At 36.9% G+C, this 22,754-nt stretch overlaps 2 protein-coding genes across 2 annotated transcripts; one reads left to right on the top strand and one right to left on the bottom strand.

The window, feature by feature from the left end:
- Positions 1-4,513: 4,513 nt before the first annotated feature.
- LOC131619490 (GDSL esterase/lipase At5g33370) lies at positions 4,514-6,492 on the bottom strand. Its single transcript, XM_058890582.1, has 5 exons — positions 6,192-6,492; positions 5,972-6,102; positions 5,547-5,789; positions 5,091-5,343; positions 4,514-4,890 (listed from the first exon to the last, which is right to left on the bottom strand). Exons 1-5 carry the CDS (start codon positions 6,442-6,444, stop codon positions 4,658-4,660), a joined length of 1,113 nt encoding a protein of 370 aa, XP_058746565.1. The 5' UTR covers positions 6,445-6,492; the 3' UTR covers positions 4,514-4,657.
- Positions 6,493-15,811: 9,319 nt separating this feature from the next.
- Positions 15,812-22,010, top strand: LOC131658141 (uncharacterized). The gene is made up of 8 exons (XM_058927473.1): positions 15,812-16,160; positions 16,453-17,036; positions 17,139-17,396; positions 17,454-17,608; positions 17,690-17,744; positions 17,837-18,069; positions 18,151-18,331; positions 21,930-22,010. Exons 1-8 carry the CDS (start codon positions 15,812-15,814, stop codon positions 22,008-22,010), a joined length of 1,896 nt encoding a protein of 631 aa, XP_058783456.1.
- The last annotated feature ends 744 nt before the right edge of the window (positions 22,011-22,754 follow it).

Genomic DNA, 22,754 nt, shown 5'->3' with positions numbered 1-22,754 from the left:
GGTCTATAGTTCTCAACAAGATAAACCTCTTGGCATTGAGGATCACATCATATATCAATCCATTATCACAATAATTATAATCAAAATTAATAATATAATTGAAACTAATAACAAATTGGTTTTCAACCTCACCAGAATCAGTCATACCCTCATCACCAATAGTAAGAAAAGGCATGCTCTTAGTAGCATGCCTAATTTTAACCGTGTTTCAAAAAAAATTGTATGTTTCTATCAACTTCATCATACCATTTGATTATATACTTATCATGCTGACCCCCTAACCTTCAAACCCTGATCATTAGTAATCATGACATTTTTCTATTGCTCCATCAATGTATCCACGAGCATCAATTTAATTATGTATAACATCAATCACAAAACCAATTATCTAAACATTAGCATGGACATCAATGTAGACATTTTTATTTCATTCCCTAAGAATGGTTTAAAGGATCTTCAATTTGCTGAGAAAGAATATACATAAGATGGCCATAGTATTGATTATTCCAATTATCTTGTATGACCTTGGGATACTCAGGGTCAGTGGACCACATTCCCATAAATCTAAAGGGAAAAGCATTCCTAATAATCAAAGTAAGGGTGAAATAATCCGGCATAAAAGGAAAATAATCTAAGTTACTTCTAGTAAGGGTGAAATAAGTGGTGGAAGTTCAATTGTCATCGAATGATGATTGTTAATGGCTCTATCAAATCTTTTTTCCAGTAAAAATTTTATCTTTTCTTTTGTTGGACCAAGTGAAAAAAGAAGTTCTAGTTTGTAAATTAATGAGAAGGTTCACGTCACTCCAAGATTGAAAACAGTCTAAAGAAATCTAGGAGGGAGAACTGTCCCCATATATCCACGAGAAACAAGAATATTATTGAAGTATCTTATACAACATCATGGAATAGTTGTCATCTAAATTTCATAACTTCAATTTTGTCATAACTCATTCTTTTAATATAATTAGTAGTTGCATAAATAACATTAATTCTATAATATTAATTATTATGAGTAACCAAAATGGACGTTGGTAAGAGGTTTGGATAACAATAAGATCAATAATATTATCACAAAGCCACCATAAGTTAGGTTGCATCGAATGCCTATTATTAGGAAAATTCTTTAAGTGAAGACTCTTAAGTAACTTCTTGAAGAATGAACTATAATTCATCCAATGCTCACAAATAATAAAAATACCAAGCTTGTGACGATGGCAAAGACTTTAAAAGCCAGTTTGGGAAAAAGGTTAGCTATCCCCCTAATCTTCCAAAAAATACACCTCATTTGGATATGACACAATAACGTGCTCTATAGAGAGTTTGTAGTTTCTTCTCTTTAGCTTTATTCCTTTTTATTATTTTTCATGAAGAAAACATAAGTGTAGTCCTCATTCTTTTCATAATTAGTATTTTTCTCCTAATCAACCATATATTCCTGGTTACCTTTTTAGCAACATTCATATCATTTTGAACCACATTAAGTATATTAGCATTATTGTCAAGCACCACAATAATGTTTCCTTTAATAATGTTCTATTCATCAATATATTCTTTCTCGTGTTATGTATTGTCTCCAAATTTAGAGTTCAAGGAGCTAGCATCATCTTTATCATTGTTGATTGGTATATCATAATCATGCCATTACTGTGACCCTCTGTTTACTGGTGTTTTTTAGTAAAAAATCATGAGTTTAGTTCATTTAAGAGATTAACTCAAAAAATCTCAAAGACAATTTGTGCAAAGAAAATATATGACGAAAGCGTGTGTGATTTGGATTTAAATGTTTGAGCACAAAACAATTGAAAGTAAACAACAAACTTTGGATAATGATAATAATAATAATGAACAAAGTAAATGACATTTAACGTAAATGCTTTGAATGTAAAACTTAAAAAAGTAACATAGAGGACACAGACTCATACATTTTTCACAAATTGTTTCACTCTATAACTTGGGTACTTTAGTTCTATAGAGATTGAATGAGATTTTTGCGACCCTCGACCACCACACTGAAGTCGATTTATATACTAATACAACGCTAACCGTCCTCAACAACTATCTCTACAAAATTTGACAAATATCCCTCTACTTTGATTTTAGACTCTTGATTGAATTCTAAACGTCTTTAGCATTCAAAACTACTGAAAAAACACTATAATTTTGATAACTTCTTTGAAAACCTCATATCTGCCTTGAAAACCTCCTAACATCCTTTGTCAAGAGTTTCTGACTTATATCCAAAAAGGTTGCCAAGACATCTTTGATTCATTTAACTCTTAGCCTAAAAAATATGCTAAGTCCCACAATATCTAGTTGAAGTGTCGAAACCTGCCTTTTTTTTCCGAAGGTTTGCTTTGTGTAACCCTTTTCAGGATTTTGGACATGTTTTGAAGAGAGAATGATCCTAATCTGGGGAATCTGTTCTTGAGATTCTTTCAAACCATACCTACCACGCTAGTCGAACCCTTTTGGTCGACGCAAGCAGTGTTTCGAGCACTAAGTGTTTTCATACTTACTCATTTTTATGCAAGGTTTCTATCATCCCTTGTCGAATCCTTCAGCTAGAATTTTCAGGCTAACCCCCTCACCTTCATTGGGGACACCAGTGTCCGAATGAAGGGGTTGCACACCCTCAAGATGATCACTAGGTTTAAATTGCTCTCATTATTGACATTAAGAAGATTACCTTCCTTATTAGAGAAGTTAGCATCATTCGTGATAGGATCATCATTTTGGGCACACCATTGTCCTTATGCTCTTCTCGAGTAAATTTAGTTTTTTTTTAATTCTGTGATTTAATGACCAATATTTTTGCAAAAATTACAAAATCTAGGAGTTTTCATGTTCAATATCAACATAAACAAATAAGGATTAAATATACGTTACACCCTGACATGTATGCGAGATTCAGTTTACCCCTTTAAAATTTTTGTTTTGGATTATCCTCCTGAAATATGAAAATTATATGTCTATTGCCCCCTATGGGCACAAATTACCCCTGTAAATTTTTATTTATTTATTCACCCCTTGATTTTTACACGTTTAGGGGGTACTCAAAAATTACGGGAGGGTAATAAAAATAGAATAAGATTAAGCGGAGTAAACTGAATCTCGCCTATATGACCGGGGTAGGGTTATTCATGGTACAGTTCTTTAAAAGAACTAAATTGTATCGAATTGAACCATAACAAATAATTATGAGAACCGAACCAAACCTTTTGAATTTATTCAGAACCAAACAGAACCATATAAGTGGTTTGGTACACCGGTTCTTAATGGTGAACCGTACCAAACTATTAACAACCATTTTGTAAGAGAATTGTTTGTTATTGTGAACAAGACCATTTAATTTTTTTTTTAATTTTTGTAATTAAAAATTATTTTAGACTTTTTAAATCTATTTTTTATATATATTATTTTTATCACTAATCTACGATGTAAAATATTTAAATTCAAATCGATTTAACGTAACATTGTTTTGTTTTTAGATAGCTAGACTTTTCAAATCCAACCGATTAATAAATAGCTATAACTTATATACTACTGTCTACTAGTATATATTAAAAAAAACAGTATTGTATTCATACATACAGTAAAATTCAAGTGAATGTTTCTTTATATATTTGAACATTCAATTTACCTTTTACCATATTTATCATTTATAAAAAAAAATTAATATTAAATATTATTACTTACCATTAAAAAAATTTAAACATAACCAACTAATTACATACCATAAATGTTAATTAATTGTGATTCGGTTTGGTATATTTTGGTTTGATTATCAGTTCGGTCTGGTTATCGAACTATTTGATAAACTATGGTTCAGTACACAAACCAACGAAAACGGTTCAGTTAATTAACAATAATTCGGTTCAATTCTACAAACAATAACATATAAAATCTTTAGCCTCCAATATTCTCGAGTCAGTTGTATAGGATGCACACATAGACTTGCGTATTTTTATAGAGAATCCAGTTATCTTGATAAATATTAATAGGTTTTTCATATTCAACACAACATCAAATCTCTTTCTTGAGAATCTACCTTACATGATACATTTCCACCCGTAGGAACCCTACCTTCGGGAAGTACTTGGCCTTAAGGCATTTAGCAATTAGAGATTCAAGGTCTGCAAAAAATCTACAACCTTACATAGCCTCATTAAATACTTGCAAGAGTCCTAAATCCAATCCCATACTCTCTTTTAGATTTACACCAATTCTCTCACTCGATCTAGTGAAGTTTCCTGATGGATCCCTTTTGCTCCCATCAAAAGTTACAAATCATTCTCTTCATTTAATTGAGAATCCCTTAGGGAGGAAAAATGTGCTCATGATATAAGTAGATATCCCAACTTTGAGGAGGGTACTCCTATATGTAAAGGAAATGTTGAATCTTAGAGCTACCTACATAGGTGGAGAGACCCAAATGGCCAAATATTTACTAACGAAAACTTGGACTATAGACTTGAAAATATATTATTAATAGATAAATATAAAATGAATTCAACTATTACCAAGAAAAAAGTAGAATGGATTAATTAAGACACATAATGAACAAGCTTGATCCAAACATACAAATAAAAAAACCATGACAAAATGACATTTTTGCCTCTTGCAAAGAAATACTTATATAATTGAAGGCCTTTTACTAGATGTTGTTATCCATTGCCATTATGGTGCTGAGGTTCATAGGACTAATTAAATCGGAGGTTCCATTAAAGATAGCTTCAACAATAAATCCCAAAGCACGTTGAGTTGGATGAAAAGAGTCCCAAAATGCATACACATCACGATTTCGACATAGGCTTGACATAGGAGTGCATAGTCCCACTCCATTGAAACGTCCTTGACCACAACATGCTACCTTTGATGTAACAAAACCTGCTCACACCAACAATTTAGGATTAGTTGATTGTCGAAACTTCTTTTTCATTTAGTAACCGATGTATCTGGTCTGTATCTTTTTCATTTAGTAACTGATGTATCTGGTCTATATGTAAATCAGATGCATCAGTTATTCAATAAATCTAAAAAGATAATATTTGCGATCAAAGTTGTATGAAATAAAAATGTAACATTACCGAAGTTTTGAGGGTTGGTGATGAAATTCATGTTCATTTGATAAGCATTGGCAACAATAAACGCATCATAGCCAAGTTTGGTGTTGAGATCTCTAGTCATTTCGATTAAAAGTGGATTGAAAATTTGAGAAGCTTGTTGTATTTCATTTACACACTCTCCATTTCTGCTTCTTGTAGCAAGTTGAGATGGAAGACAACCTAATGGACCAACTCCTGTCACAATCACCCTCCTAGCTCCCACCTCAACCAACCTCTGCATTAAAAAAAAAATCCAAAATCGATAATTTAACTTATGAGTTATGATCAGACAGTCTTTGAGAGTGTGCAAGATAGATCTACAACATATCACAGATGAATAATAGCTAATCTACACTGAGCCTCTAAAAATTTACGATCTAGTTATGACAGATAAACGTAAAGCGATGAACTTGTGAATTGAGTGTTAGAGAGAATCACCGTAAGAATATTTCGATACTCGGAGATGACATAGGTGCAGAATTGTGGCACGGTGAATTGACGCGACCTAGCGGAAACTGGAGTGAGAAAATAGTTGTTGACAAAGTCATTGCCACCAAGTGTTATTAGTACCAATGCTCCATTCACAATTCTATTTGCTTCATCAGCACCTACTTCTACACTCAATCTTTGTTTGTACTGCTCAAACATTGAAAACTGTTGAAACATTCTTAATATTCCAACCTGCATGCATAAAATTGTAGTTTTGTTTCATGTGAACACTTAAATCTTAGATAGTTACATTAAATAAAAATACTAAGTAGTTAGAGTTTGCACATTCACACAGTCGTTGGATCAAAATCAAAAAATCTTCTGATTTTGATCTAACGGCAATTGCATGAATGTGAGTCGGGAACTTGATTTACAAATTGAACGCCGGTGTCATTGAGGATTCCAATTCCTGCTGAAGCAAAATTGGCTCCAAGTAATAGCTTTTGTCCGGTCAATTCAGGACTCAAGTATGGCAATGTGGGTTCAGAAAATCCCATATGCAGGCCTACATCATAATCATTCATATGATAGTTTATAATGGATAACAATATACTAATGACGATAACGATATGCGGGGAACGTGAAGTTACTTACTCATAAGGTCAGGGAGGTTGACGCCGTTGGAGAAGCGGCCGGTGGGACGATGAGTTGGATAATCAATGCCGTAAGGAGGAGAATCGGCGCGTGCCGTGGTTGCCAAATAATTATTGTTGCCATTGTCAACAAGTGAGTCACCAAAAACAAAGAAAGCACGAGTTGCATCAGCTTCAACTTTCTTTGGAACAACATTAGTGATGGTGAACAATACAAAGAAGAGAGTGATGAGAAATACTCTCAAGTTTGTCATAATGAATTGAAGAAATTAAAATTTGTTGAGAATCACTCTCATGAAGTAGTATCTTTATATAACCATTTGTGACATTAAGGCAAAATCCCCTATTTCTACTTTTACTTGCCTTAATTTAAGTTAGGAATATGAATATGATAGATCTCTAACTTGCTGCATTTTGGTTAAAGTTTAGTCATGTTTTTTTTTGGTTTACAATGTCAGGTACATAAATAATGAAGATGATCAAATTAACTAAATTGATATTTGATTTTACTATATTTAGAAATTTTAAGAAATATGAACTTTCATGTGCATTATGATCTTACACAAATAAGGAATAGACATTATGCATTCAATTTCAGGACTTAATTCAGTGCTGTCAAATGAGTATAAACAACCTAATTTTAGTGCATCAAGTTGTATACTCTTTTTCAAATGTTGACATTATAGTACTATTCTTTTTTATTAATACTCATCTACTATATTAAATCCGAGTATTTGAAAATTTAAGAAAATAGATTATGCTACAAGTCAACAAGGCAGTTGCTATCAGCAAAGAATTTAATTAAGCGATATCATATTATATTTATTGCAAGAAAAAAATTATATATGTTACAAGTCAACAATCTTTCATATATATATATATATATATATATATATATATATATATATATATATATATATATATATATATATATATATATATATATATATATATATATATATATATATATATATATATATATATATATATATATATATATATATATATATATATATATATATATATATATATCGGGCCTATATATATATATATATATATATATATATATATATATATATATATATATATATATATATATATATATATATATCGGGCCTATCATATTGTCCTCGACTAATGATCATTGTGTCTAAACTATCTACATTCATCATTGTTCTTAGTCTTTTGAAAACTTTGACCTGCACACCCTTCATCATGATTTCTGCAATCTCATTCTCAATTATGTAGTGTTCCAGGTTCAACTTCCCTTTCACTACTTACTCTTGAAGATAATGGAACCTAATCTCTATGTGTTTGCTTCTTCCATGTGCTATCAGATTCTTCACTAGATTGATAGCAGACATGCTGTTGATCTTCGTGGTAATCGCTCCATGATTCGTCCCTGTAATCTCTTCGACCAAATTCGCCATCCATTTTGCTTGACATGCATTAAGAGAAACATCTATGTACTCTCCTTAACACAATAATAGTGTTACTACTGGTTCTTTTAATGAGTTCCAAGCAACTAGTGCACCGCCTAACATGAACACATAGACAACTATGCATTTTCTATCCTCACATCACTACACCAAATCGAGTCGGTGTAACCCACTAGCTTGCATTCTTTTCCTTCATCAGCTGCAGGAAATAAAATTCCATAGTTGAGAGTTCCTTTAAGATACCTTAGTATCCTCTTCATCGCTGCTAGATGTGATACCTTTGGCTTCTACATGAAACTACTCATCATACTTAAATTGTATGCTAAATCAGGCCTTATGTGACAAAGGAATCTTAATGACCAAATAAGTCTTTTGTATTGTGTTGGGTCGATATCATCTTCATTTGAGTCTTTCGACTGTTGCAGTCTTGGTTCAATAGGTGTCGAAGTTGCATTGCAGTCTTCCGTCTCAAATCTTTTGAGTATTTCACTTGCATATCTTCTTTGATGCATCATCAAGCCTTTACTGCTCTTGTAGAATTCGATACCAAGGAAGTATGACATGTTTCACAGACCCGACATTTCGAACTCCTTGCTAAGATCACCTTTGACATTTTCTCTCTCTTTCTTGCAGCTACATGTTATCAACAAGTCATCGACATAGGGACACCATATAAGTAATTCACTCTTTCTTTTTCTTAAATATACTCCTTGCTTAGTTGTGCACTTCAAAAATTCCTTCTCCCATAGGAAACTATCTATCTTCTTATTCCAAGCTCTTGGAGCCTTTTTATGTCCATACAGGGCTTTATGCAGCTTGTATACCTTGTTTTCTTGACCTTGTTTCACGAACTCATCTGGTTGGGTAACATAAACTTCTTCATCTAAGAGTTCATTTAGGAATGCACATTTTACATTCATCTGACACATATGCAAGTTGTTTATGTTTTCTAGACTAACAATCCACCTAATTGTTTCGATCATAGAAATCCTTTCATCAAAAGTCTTGCCTTGTATCGAGTTACTTTTCCTTTGGGATTCAACTTCACCTTTTATACCCATCTCACATCAATTTCCTTCTTGTCTTGGAGAAATTTGACAAGTGACCAAGTGTTGTTGACTTCGATGGACTTCAGTTTCTCATTCATCACTTTCATCCAATTCGAATCCTTCAATGTCTTAGCTGCATTAACTGGTTCAACATCTGCATAGAAAGCATAGTATACCATCTCACCTTCATCATCAACCACATCATCTGATATAATCACACATTCCTACAACCTTGCCGACATGTGTCTTGTTTTTCGAAGTCTTCTTGTGCCTGCTTGACCTCTAACTTTTCTTGTCAAACTTCTCTTTTGACTTGCTAGATTTTCACATAAGATTCTCATTGAATCCTTCTTTAAATTCAGTCTAAACCCATTGCATAAGCTCATCTATGATCACAATCCCGCTGATCATAACTTGCTTGTTCATTGGGTCAAACAACTTGTATCCTCCAGCAGAATGATATCTTATTAGGATCATTTGACTTGACTTGTCATCAAGTTTTCTTCTCAATTGACAGGCCCATGCCTATGTACTATAGATCTAAATAATTTCAGATAATTTAAGCTAGGCTTGACACCAGACCAACATTCTTCCGGCATAATTCCTTCTAGCTTCTTTGTTGAACGTCTGTTCAAAATATATGTTGCAGTCGACACAACTTCACCCCAAACTTATTTGGGTAAATGCTTGGCTTTTAACATACTTCCCACCATGTTCATAATGGTTCTATTATTCTTTTCAGCAAATCCATTCTTGTGTGGAGTGTAGGGTGGCACCACCTCGTACATAATCCCTTCTTTCTTACATAATATGTCGAAGTCTTTCGACACATATTCTCCACCACCACCAGTCCTCAAATTCATGAGTTTTCGACCACTATGTCTTTCGACCACTTTGTCTTTCGACCTTAGATTTAAACTTAGCCAATACCTCAATCACTTCACTTTTCTTCTTGGTCAGGTAAGTCTATAGTTTTTGACTAAAATCATCTATGAATATGACAAAGTATCTATTACCTCCAATCGAATCCACCTGGATAGGACCATACACATCAGAATATATGATTTCAAGAATTTCCTTCAACTTGCTTCCTGCATCGTTGCTGAAGTTGTTCTTGTGTTGTTTTTCCTGCACACATTCCTCACACACTTCATTTGGAATGTCGATTTTTGGTAATCCTAAAACCATATTTTTTCTTTTCAAACCTTTGATGTCTTTGAATTTGAGATGGCTAAGTTAATAATGCCATATCCATTCATCCTTGCTACCTGCAGTCGCAAGGCACTTGTGCTCCATCATATTAAGTTCAATCTTGAAGGTTTTATTCTGAGACATAGGAGCCTTCAAGATTAACTTGTCACCTGAGTCAAGAACTCTCATCATCTTATCTTCAATTGACACTTTGTAATCATTTTTGACCAACTGCATTATGCTAAGTTGTTTTTCATGCATGGTATATGCAATACATTGAAAATTACTAACCTTTTATCATCTTTCCTCATAATCAAAACATCACCAATACCTTCAGCTGTTAGAGTATTGTCATTTGCAAATTTTACCATCTTATTTATCAAGTGTTTTATGTTGACAAACCAATCTTTTCTACCAGTCACGTATGATGGGCATCCTGAATCCAACTATCATTAGTCCATTAATGTTTCTTCTCTTGTTGTGACCATTAGCAACATCTCTTCTTCTTCTTCTTCTTCTTCTTCTTCTTCTTCTTCTTCATGTTTTGTATCATTTTCTTGATTCTTTTGTTTTTCACGAAAATCATTAGAGTAGTGACCATACTTTTTAAAATTTAAGCACTGAATATGACTTTTTTCAGGTTTTCGTCCATCCCCTCTTCCTCTACCTGCAACACCACCTCTGTGGTTGCTTTGGTATAAGGGTTTTCTTTGAATTGATGAATTTCCTTGTTGCTGGTTTACTCTACCATTTGAATTGTTGTAGCCTCCTATACCTTTGTTGCCAAACCATTTTCCTTTGTCTTTCTTTTCTTTTGTTGACTGCGCCTGTAGAGCAACATCAATCTTCGACTTGTCTGCAGTTCTTCCAGTCATTCTTTGTCCATGAGATTCAAGCGTCCCTTGAGGCTCTTACTTTGTCAATGTTATCTTTCAATTCTTCTATGACTACTACCACGTGATCGAACTTTGGAGCCAATGACCTCAAGATCTTTGCGACAACTGATCTTGATGTCAACGCTTTTCCACAAACCTTGATTTGATTCACCAGCTTCGTAACCCTAGTGAAGAAATCAATTATGGTTTCACTTTTTCCATCTGAAGCAATTCATACATTCTTTAGTGAGTTTGTAACCTCACCTTTTCCACCTTTTCAGTTCCTCCAAACGATTTCTCCAAAATTTTCCAAGCTTCTTTCATTGATTCAACATCACCTAACCTTTCAAAGTTATCTAGACCAACACATTGATGAATTTTAAAGAGGGATTTATAATCTTTCTTCTTCATATCTTTATGTGCAGCATTTTGTTCATCCATCGAGTTTTCTACAAGTGATGTTACTCATTCCTTCACAAGATCTCAAAGATATTGATAGCAAAAAAAATCTTCATTTGCTTACACCAATTCTCGTAATTCCGACTCTTCAGAATTGGGTCACTCGCCAGAAAATGTCCATTTGAATAATTTATCAGATGATTCATCGCGCTATGCTTTCCAAGAATCACACAACCAATGATTTAGATACTAGATGTTGGAATGGAGAATCCCGAATCAATCTTGATGAACAAGAATCAATCACACCGATCAATTTCGTCTCTTGTTCTTCACTCTTCACTCGAGTGAATCAACCACACCTTGGCTGCAAGATGATTCCGCTACACAATGATTTTGAGAGAAGAAAAGAAAAGATGAATTGAGGAAGAAAAGAGAATTAAGCTTTGAGTGAAAAGGGGAGGAAAATGAATATTTCTACAGAGTTTCTCTCTATTTCAAAACCGAATTTTATTCAACTTTTCTCAAAATGCAACTACATTATTACAATGAGAATACCTCCCTATTTATAGGTTAAGACTTGCACACTAAACAACCTCCAACTAACTAACTAAAATAAACAAAAATAACGCTAAATCGAAATTCTATCGAGACTAACTCCTTCGACATTTCGACAGTCTATAATTTTCGACACAACATAGTTTCAACACAAAAAATTACATTCTCAGCACATCTTAAATTAAGTGACTTATTTGTAAAAAAAAGTTACCAAAAAAATTATTTCAAAAAAGTTATTCATTTTAACAAGATTTTTTCGGTTGCTCAAATCTCTTCATCGAAAATTTGAAACTATATATCCGATTTGTGTTTTTTGTTTTGTATTTTAACTAGTACTTTACCCCATGCGATGCACGTGTTTAGGCGGGATTTTGGTCTAAAGTTGGCGCCTAAACATGTATTCTGTTTTAATATATTAAAGATGTACTTTCTTTTATCCCCCTTCTATTGACGTGGTGCAAAGGATAGTAAGATGATTTGTTTACGACATAAAGAGCAACCTGCACATCGGAATGATGAGCATCATTATTCAGGAGGACCATATTCCATATCACTCCATAGGCAAGTATGTATGACCACACATTGCTTGTAGGCTAATAAATAACCCGCTTTAATTTGTATTAGTTAGTTTAATTCTTTATAGTTTTAAAATTATGTAGGAATAGTTAGTCTAACCATGATTAACACTAAATTTGATAAGAAGGATCACAATTTAATCTCGCAACTGCAATAAAAAAGTATGTCAGAACTGACCAAACCAGATTAGACAGTTTTATCAACAGTTAATTTCGATAGTTGATTTAGTAGTAATTAATACTGAATTTGATAAAGAAAACCACAGTTTAATCCCGCAACTGCAATTAGAAAATATGTCAGAACTGACTCAACCAGATTAGGCGGTCTAGTGACCGGATACCTAACAGGTATGAAGTGAAATTTTCCAAATTTTGATATATATCTGCTTAGATGTTTAGGTCCCAAGACGTGAAACACTGCGGTTTTGAATGTTCCCCATAACCATAGTGCGGCTTATTAACGTACCTGTCCTCCCTCACTACATTTAACTACTCTTTAAAAGCATGCACGAGTAGCCTCCTCCATAAAGATCGATACGATCAACATTTTCACCTTAACAAAAAAATCCTACAGTAACAACCTCCATACAAGCAAGAGAATCATCAATGGTGGAACCAAAGATATGATACTGTCTAGGTAAATATTATTCACATTAATAACGGCAAATCCATGCATCATCATATCCCAACGTTGTTTACGGTCATTTATTTTCATCTTCAAAAGCCTAGACACTTTGACACTAAGAAAAGCAGTTTCGGCTCTTGCACAAAATTTATGTGTGAAGAAATATAGAAGTATATATAATTTTCTTTCACCTGTATGCATGCTTATTATAGTTCAATTTAAGTTAAACTAAATAAATTTATGAAGCAAGTGTTTTTGAAAAGTGATGAAAACAGTTAACCACATATGAAAGAGGAAAAAGAAACAATAAAATGAGACAAGCAGTTTAATAATGGCTAAAGAAAGTTTTAATATAGTAATAATAAATTAAAAATTCTAATAAGTCTAAGTTATTATATTTAAAGAAAGAAAAAGGTTTTAATATGTTACTATTCTCACTAAATATATAACTTTTGGTTTTAGTCCATGTATTTGTTCCGGGCTCGGGATTCTTGTAAGACTACGATCTAAAAACGAGCATACTCATACACGCTTCATAGACCTACCTGACAATAATCTACAAGGCCAGTCGAGTATACAAGCCGGATATGGGCTACTATAAAGGTCCATCTGGGTTGTCGTAGCCGGATACAGAGGTATCGTGAACGGGTACCTCAGCCGGGTACTGGTAAAGGCCGCGTAGGGACGGGATGCAAAGGGTCGTAACGTCTAGACACGTTACACACAACTCGGCTATAACTGATGATTGATTATGCCATCAATGATCAGGCATTTAAAGCTATCTCAACGCTTGTAACGTGAGAAGCTCGAAAGTCACCTCTTCAATGAGGTCTTAAGGGCCAAAATAAAGCTATAAATAAGGGCTCCCGCAAGAGAGTTAAGCAAGACATTCATCTTGGAGCAAAGTGTTCAGTACACAGCCTCTAAATCCCCAAAGCTATTCACAAACACTCTTCTTTTAGTAGCTTCCCTTATCATAAGCGTAACTCACCTTATAAATTGGTTTTTACACAAGAACATTGGCGCCGTCCGTGGGAACTCGGTGAAACTTTGTCCCAGACCACACTCATAAGCAACAATGTTAGAAACACCACCGAACATGACTCAAATGTTGGTCATGATCGACGAATTGCGCCAGCATAATGAGACAATGCAGCACAACATTCATCAGTTGCAACAACAGAGTCTGGGGGACCCTCCTCCTGAGGATGATCCTTTCGAGGCCCAACCTCTCTCTCAGGAAATTTGGGAAGATGTGGTTCCTGAGAACTTTCGGCCACCGTCAATAGCTACCTATGACGGCAAAATTGATCCTCAGGAGCTCATCGCTATTAATAATCAAATGGCAGTGATAGGCCCCACCGAGTCCCTGAAGTGCAAGCTTATGGCTAGCACATTGAAAGATGTAGCTTTGAGATGGTACATGAGCCTTCCTCAGCAGTCCATCTCGAGTTACCGAGATCTCACTAAGAAATTGGTCCAGCATTTTTCGGCCATTAGACACCAGAAGGTGTCTACTACTACTCTATTCACAGTCCGCAAGGTCACTCCGAGTCTCTCCGGGAGTACCTCGCCCAATTCAATGAAGAAACCACTAAAGTCTCTCACCCCAATCAGGAGCTGTTTTTCGGAGCATGGACTACGGGCCTGACAGTTCAATGAATCATTAGCCCTGAAGCCGACGTCCAACATGGACGAAATCATTACTTGGGTCGAGTGCTACATAAACAGGGAAGACAATAATCGAGAGAAAAGAATCAGAGATTCCTCCGAGAAGCCAAAGTCTCGGGAGGGAGATCACGGAAAGAAGCAAGACCCTCAACAAGCTGTTCCCCGGGAGAGGAGAGACGAAAGGTCCTCGCAGAAGTCGTTTCAACGGTCCCAGCAGTGGGAAGGAGCGCACACCACTCTAAGCACTAGAATGAGTGACATATTCCGGGAAGTAGACCATTTGAATCTCATACCGGATCCTCCCAAACCAAAAAAGGCTAACGCCGTGCTTGGCGGGGATTTGGAAGCATGGTGCAATTATCATCGCCTCCGGGGGCATACCACCGATGATTGCAAGTAGATGAAGAAAAAAATAGAGAAGCTCATCCAGAGGGGACACCTGTCCGCTTACACGAAAGATGACCGAAAAAGACTTCCCGAAAGAGAGGAGCCAGAACCCGAGGGCTCCTCACGCCGTAAGAAAGGGAAATAAGTTGAAACTGCCCACGAAGTCACAGGTATCCACCATACCCTTAATACCATTGCTGGAGGATTTGGTGGCGGAGGAGAAACAAGCTCTTCACGCAAGAAGTACGCCCGAGCTGTCGTGCACATATCCAAAAGTATGGTACCCAAAGGTGGATAGGACTTGGACCCGACCGACTTCTGTAAAAGGGATGCTATGGGGGTCATGCCCCATGAAGATGACCCCATGGTAATCAAGATACAAATCCGTGACTGGACCGTTAAACGAGTCCTTGTGGATCCAGGTAGTTCAGCTGACATACTCTATTGGGAAGCATTCCGAGGAATGGAGTTCGACATTGCCGAGTTGCTTCCTTTCCGTGGCACACTCGTCGGCTTCGCTGGCGAACATGTACAGATTATGGGGCACCTACCCGTTCTTACTACCTTTGGAAGCGGTGAGAATGCAAACACTGTCAAGGTCAGATACTTGGTAGTGAATTCGGCGTCGCCTTACAACGCCATCATCGGCAGACCCTCATTCAATGCCCTAGCAGCCTCTCTATCAACACTGTACCTCATAATGAAGTATCCTCTTGGAGACGGTCGTGTAGGAATCGTTAAAGGAGATCAAGGCCTGACAAGGAAGTGTTATAAAGACAGTCTAAAGCTGTGAACAAGAAAACATAGCCTTAGGACCTAGGGAAAGGTAAAATAGACACAATTAACTTGGTTGACATGGATCCTCGAGCTGATCCCCCCAAAGACAGTTTGTCTCCCTATGAAGGGACCAAAAAGATCCAGATCGGGGAGGATCTGTTGCAGGTGACATACTTGGGAGTCAGCCTAGACCCCGAGGAAGAAACTGAGATAGTGGAGGTTCTACGCCAAAACATTGATCTATTTGCCTGGAAGCCTTCAGACATGCCCGATATCAACCCAAATGTAATGTTCCATCACTTGGCGCTTGACCCCGGGAAGAAACCGGTTTCTCAGAGGAAGTGCAAAGGTGGCGAAGAAAAAATAAAAGCCATTACAGAGGAGGTCAGGAAGCTGTTAGAGGCTAAGTTCATAAAAAAAATATCAAGTACCCGACATGGCTGTCTAATGTTGTCATGGTGAAGAAGAAATCCAGCAAGTGGAGAATGTGCGTCGACTTCAAAGATCTAAACAAAGCATGCCCAAAGGATCCATATCCTTTGCCTCCAATAGATCGCCTGATCGACGAATCTTCTGGGTACCGTCTCCTCAGTTTCATGGACGCGTACTTCGGGTACAATCAAACCCGCATGAACCTGGCTGATGCATGTTTCACTGCTTTCATGACCGATTGTGGCAATTATACTATGACGTGATGCCTTTTGGCCTAAAAAATGCAGGGGCTACCTACCAGAGGTTGATGGACAAAGTGTTCGCCAGTCAGATTGGCAGAAATTTGGAGGTGTACGTGGATGATATGGTGGTCAAAACTCCAGCATCTAAACGACATATAGAGGATCTGGCCGAAACTTTCAGGTTTGTGAGAAGTTTTGACATGAGGCTGAACCCAGAGAAATGTACCTTTGGAGTTCAAGCCGGGAAGTTTCTCGGGTTTATGCTCACAAGCCGGGGAATTGAAGCTAATCCCGAAAAGTGCCAAGCAATCCTCGATATGAGAAGCCCTTCGTCCAAAATAGAAGTTCAACAACTTACGGGTAGGCTGGTGGCTCTGTCCCAATTCTTGTCTTGTGTAGGCGATAAGGCCATTCATTTCTTCGCAGCAATTCGGAAGGCTAAAGAATTTGAATGGACACCTACTTGTGAAGAGGCATTCCTGGCCGTAAAAAAGTTCTTGTCATCTCCACCAATCTTGACCAGGCCAAAGGAAAATTCTCACTTGGTGTTGTACCTATCTGTAACAGACAATGTCGTGAGCTCGGTCCTGGTTCAAGATGGTGCAGAGGGGGAGAGGTCGGTGTATCATGTAAGTAAAATGCTGAAAGGTGCATAACAGAGGTACCAAAAGATCAAAAGACTGGTCCTGGCGTTAGTTTTCACTGCCAGGAAACTAAGACACTATTTCCAGGGGCATAAAGTCACTGTCAAAACAAATTACCCAATAAAGAAAATACTTATGAAGCCATACCTAGCAGGAAGGATGGTCACATGGGGGGTAGAGTTGTCGGAATACGACATTCAATTCACCCCAAGAACGAGTATAAAGTCTCAGGCATTGGCCGACTTTATGGTTGTGTTAAGTGCCCCGAATATTGAGGAAAGCATCAACGGTTGGACTCTCCATGTTGATGGTTCATCCAATCTCAAGGGTAGCAGAGCCGGGATAGTACTCGAAGGACCTGGCGAGTTTGTGCTAGAATACTCCTTATGTTTCAAATTCTAGGCTAGCAATAACCAGGCCAAATATGAAGCACTCATAGCCGGGATGAAACTCACTGAAGAGGTGGGTGTTACTCAACTGACGGTAAAAATGGACTCACAATTAATAGCATCACAAGTGAAAGGAGAATACCAGGCAAAGGACGTGTCACTGCATAGGTACTTGGAAAAGACCCACGAGTTGGCCCAAAGCTACGTTGAGTTCGTGATCGTCCATATTCTCCGTGAATAAAATGTTAGGGCCGATGTATTAGCTCGGTTAGCTAGAACCAAAGGTCTCGATTTAAACAAAACGGTAATCCAAGAAACAATTGAGAACCAAGCATCGAGTTAGGGGAGGTTATACCCATAGAGAAACAAACACGCTGGATGACCCCAATCATTCAGTATTTGACTTCAGGCGCATTACCCGACGACTCTGATCAAGCACTGGGAATTAAAAAGGCTGTCGTCAAATACACTCTAATTGGTGGAAAAGTGTATAGAATGGGACAATCTACTCCAATGCTGAGATGCGTATCCGAAGCAGATGTCAGGTTGGTCATGATGGAGGTGCATGAAGGAGCATGTGATTCACACATTGTAGGAAGAGCTCTCGTGGGAAAGATTCTCCGAGTAGGGTACTACTGGCCCACGCTTCAACGGGATTGCTCCGATTTCGTCAGTAAGTGAAACAAGTGCCAAGTGTTTTCTCCTGTTAGTCAAGTCCCCGTCGAGGCATTACATTCCGTCTTCTCTCCATGGCAATTTTATCAGTGGGGTGCTGACATCCTCGGTCCATTCCCCATTGCTCCTGGACAACTTAAGTTTCTAATCATAGTCGCCGACTACTTCACAAAGTGGATCGAGGCCGAAGCTGTGGCTCGGATATCCACCGAGAAGGTACATCGTTTATACTGGAAAAATATTATATGCTGGTTTTTCTTACCCAAGGTTATCATAACGGACAACGGGACCCAGTTCGCATGCGCTTCAGTGGTTAACTTCTGCAAGGACTTGGAAACTCTTGATGGGGTAGAAATACCTAGGACTTGGAATGTATCCAATCTTAGGATTTATTTCAGTTAAACTCTTATGTAATAAACAAATATGATGACAAGTTGCACTCTTTTCCTTTGCAGTTGCAAGGGTTTTTAACGAGGCAACAATATCTCAAATTATATTTCTAACTACATAACTCGGTTCAAACTCTCCAAGGCTCTCAAACTGGTTCCCGATGTATGCTTGCAAGGGGCTCTGTACCTAAAGACGGTTAAGCCTCCGGGCTTATGGCCGCACCTAAGAAGGTTAAGCCTCTGGGCCTATGTCCGCCCGAACCTAAGGCGGTTAAGCCTCTGGGCTTATGTGGGCACCTAAGACAGTTAAGCCTCCGGGCCTATGGCCGCACCAAAGACGATTAAGCCTCAGGGCCTATGTCCGCACCTAAGACGGTTAAGCCTCCGGGCCTATGTCCGCATATAAGACGGTTAAGTCTCCGGACCTCTGTCCGCAACTCGGATCAACCACACCAAGGCTCTCAAACCGGTTCTTGGTGAATCCTTGCAAGGGGCCATAAACACAATTCTGTAAACCTCGTTAAGGCCTTAAAACGACCTTACAAGGGGCTCTGCACCCAAAGTAATCAAGCCCAAACACACCTTTAAGCCTCTGGCATAATCGACTCCAGCATAGCTAAACCAAAATTCAAAGAATATAGCATAAACAAAAGACCCAACGCACTTACAGTCTCGAAAATAACAAATTCCGAATACTTAAAAAGGCTATGGGCATCATTTGAAATAAAGCTTCTCCATGAATAGGTTAAAATTCTCTAAGTACTAAGCTTACCAAAGCCAAGTATATAAGTTAAGTGTTACCCAACCGGTCAAAACATGCTTAGGCATTCGACCTATAGGAACCTACACGGGAAATGAATATGCAACCCAACTTGTAGATCGGGAACGCAAATATGAAGACCTGGAAAGTGTTTAATATCAACTAGCAAATCAAATAAAAAACGCTTGAGGCTTATACCATATGAGCAGTTGATTCGATTAGCACAAATCGGACGAAAGCCTCACAATATCAAAATGCAAAAGTCTAATAATTTACGCAGAGCAGTACGCACATAAGTCTTGGCCCGATCTATGGCTACATATTCGGAAAAAGTGGAAATGTTAGATAAAATTTAAAAGACAATTGAATTAGCAAAAGATCCATAAAACATAATTTAAAAGCCTCGGCAGGGCTATGTTTGGATTACATAAGGGCAATTCAGAAAAGGAGGACACAATCACTCCACAAAAAAGATCATTACATAAATGCATCCTGTTGTACCCTAAATTTTGCCCCGACTTTTCATTTGCATTACATTTAGTATTCTTATTTTATCTCAAAAAATTGAAAAAAAATATGTAGCGTCTTATATTCATTTGCATCATTCTTATTTAGAAAATTAAAAAAAAATATATACATACATTCATTTCATACATCATTTTACAATTAATAGTTTTCCTTTTACTAACCCTTTTGAATTTATGGTTTTAATTCTTAATTCAAGTTGAATTTTCAATTAAAATTAGTAAATCATTTTTTATATATATCCTATTATTTTGTTATTTGGTGGCATTTTTCTAACAGGTGCAATTAAGTAAAAGTGGAGTTTATCATTTGGTCCAATGGATATGTTGAGAGTTTATGTTTGTTGTGAGAGGTGAATGCTAGAACCGAAGCAGAGAGTAACGTGAGAAGGGAACAGGGGAAGTCCACCGTTTCATGTGGTCTAGGGTTTATTTGTTTTTGTTTTAAATTTATTGTGGGCCATTTTTTATCATGTATTAAAGCCCAACGAGTTTCCCTATAACCGCACCTCTTTACCTGCGAGTATACCCCCTGTAGCAGGTTTATTTGAATTTATCTTGGGCTCCCTTTAAAGCCCAGCAGCGCCCCATGTTCTTTGATTGCACCCGCCATTTTAATGTTTGCTTTTAATAATTTTTAGTCTAATTGGTTGATTGTTTGGTTTATTTTAATTTTTTGATAAAAAAATATTAAAAATATAAAAATATACTTAGTTAGATTTTATTTCTCTACTATTATCAAAAATGCAAAAATATTTTATTATGTTAGTTCTTTTTAGTTTAACTTCTCATATTAAAAATACCAAAAACATGTTTAGAATTAGATTTTATTTTCCATATTAAAAACACCAAAAATATGTTGTTTAATTTTAATTTCCTTTAGATTTAATATGCTTATTTCTATATTTTCTCTTTTGTTATTTTCTTGATTAATTGTTAATATTTTCTTTATCATTTCCCATGCATTATATATATCCGTGACTAACATTTGCTTGATTTTTGTGAGGTATTACCATCTTTGAGAACTTGTGGACATTTATATTTCATTTTAATTGTGTATATATTATCGTTATATTTAGCTTTAAAATTTGATTGGGTTGTAATAATTAGTAGTTAATTTTCATCCCTATTCGGTTAAGTGTGTAATCCCCATCCCCGAAGCCTTGTAATAATTTTACCGCTTCCCTTTACCGTTTTATTTTATTATTGTGCATTGCATGCTTTTTAACCGTTTTTTTCAAAATAAAAGAATCTTAGGTCCTTAGCCGTTTTCTACCATAAGTCGATTGCACTTCACGCATCGCCATCAACCGTACTTACACATGCACACTTGCACGTACACTCTTATTTTACCTCTTTCATGTTCATTCCTTTATGTTTGAACCCTTATGCTTGTATAGATTCTACCTGTATGAGCTTGTTTGTTTTCATTTACTTCTTCCATTTTTCTCTTTTAATAAATCTTCACCCCCGCATTACTTGGTCCATATACCAAGCTCCCAACCAACTCTTTGTAAGTCGGGTGCCTCGCGCATCGCCATCGACCTGTTTTCAAAACTCTTTTCATAATAAAACCTTGACTTTTGTTGAGTGATCTTCTTTTAAAACTCTTTTGTGCGCTTGCACTCTTTTTACTTTAAAACTTGTTTTCAATAAAACCTCTTTTCAAAACTTTTGAGCAGAACTACAAATGCTCTGACTTCTCCATTGCACTGAGGAGGTATGTAGGCACAAGATTTTTATGTCTTGTCGAGCAAACTTTGGTAAATAACCTTTTTCTTTTGTATATATTTCTTTTCTCATTTCTTCTTTTAGCAAACAAAAATGGTTTCAACATAAACACAAATTTTCAAAAGGTTCCTGTGGAGTACCACAGATGTGAGGGGTGCTAACACCTTCCCTTTGCATAACCAACCCCCGTATCTAGATTTCTTTGTGGGTTTTTTGAGTTTTTTCCCTTTCCTATTTTGGAATCAAAAAAGTTCGGTGGCGACTCTTGCTTTTTAACGAATTAAGTTAACCAATGACTTAAACTCAAATTTTCCGCCACTACACATCCATAGCGGATGACTAACCAAAACAAGGAAAAAACTTCAAAATTCTTCACAAATTTGCCTGATGCAACTTGGCAACATTCACAGGTTCATTCACAGCAGGTCAAGGAGAAGGAGTACGTTCTGCATCCAGTGGATCCACAAGGCGACCATCCTGCACTACCTTAAGGAAATCCACCTCGGGCAAGTCTACTTCAGGGTGAAGCACCAGGACTTGTTCCTTAGCTTTGTCAAAAGCCTCATCGCCAACTGTTAGCACCTCGATCTACGATTTCTTCAGAGATTCCTTTAAGTCCTCATTAGCATCTATTGCCGACTTCAACTGATCTTTCAGATCGGCAATAGTGCTGTTGAGCTGGGAATCCGAGGACTCTTTCTTGGTCTTCAGCTCGACAAGGTCTTTTTCCAAGCCGGAAGCCTTGTCTTCCACATCCCTCAAACTCTTTTCCAGCTTAGACATCTTCTCTGCCTGGAGCTTCTAGTCTTTCTTAAGATTGCGGGCCTTTCTCACATTGTCGTCCCCAACTTCAAAGAGACCCAAGGACAGGATCATGCTCCTCATAAGGTAAGAGGTAAGATTTTGAAAGAGCTCTTGAGGACTCACTGATTTGGCTCTCTGAACATCACCCTCAGCATTCATATAGTCATACGCATACTTGACTCCATCAAAGTCATTTCTCCAAAACCTGAACTCTCCGGGCTTGTCACCACTACCTTCACTAGGGCCTCACATAAGAGCAAGCATGTCAACATCTCTTTTACATGTATCTTCGCTCATTAATGTTCGATGCTTCTTTGGAGTCGGCTGACATTTCTCCTCGACAACTTCTTGAGTTGGCATCTCCTGTTCAGGAAGTTCTATGGACGAAGACTTTGAGGCCGTAAACTTCTTACGTTTGTCGGTCTGAGTCT

This window comes from Vicia villosa, linkage group LG1 (genome assembly GCF_029867415.1).
Source record: "Vicia villosa cultivar HV-30 ecotype Madison, WI linkage group LG1, Vvil1.0, whole genome shotgun sequence".
NCBI classification, from domain to species: Eukaryota; Viridiplantae; Streptophyta; class Magnoliopsida; order Fabales; family Fabaceae; genus Vicia; species Vicia villosa.
The sequence above is the reverse complement of the archived record's forward strand: the minus strand, read 5'-3'. Positions and strand labels throughout refer to the sequence as shown.

What these genes read in the sequence shown, in the direction of transcription:
- LOC131619490 (XM_058890582.1), bottom strand. Translation starts at nt 6,444, where the DNA reads ATGACAAACTTGAGAGTATTTCTCATCACTCTCTTCTTTGTATTGTTC. An exon ending in ATGACACCGGCGTTCAATTT is followed by an intron (nt 5,790 to 5,971) that starts GTAAATCAAGTT and finishes TTATGCATGCAG; the next exon opens with GTTGGAATATTAAGAATGTT. An exon ending in AGTATCGAAATATTCTTACG is followed by an intron (nt 5,344 to 5,546) that starts GTGATTCTCTCT and finishes TTTTTAATGCAG; the next exon opens with AGGTTGGTTGAGGTGGGAGC.
- LOC131658141 (XM_058927473.1), top strand. Translation starts at nt 15,812, where the DNA reads ATGGATCCTCGAGCTGATCCCCCCAAAGACAGTTTGTCTCCCTATGAA. An exon ending in GTTCATAAAAAAAATATCAA is followed by an intron (nt 16,161 to 16,452) that starts GTACCCGACATG and finishes TAAAAAATGCAG; the next exon opens with GGGCTACCTACCAGAGGTTG. An exon ending in GGAAAGATTCTCCGAGTAGG is followed by an intron (nt 18,070 to 18,150) that starts GTACTACTGGCC and finishes TTCTCCTGTTAG; the next exon opens with TCAAGTCCCCGTCGAGGCAT.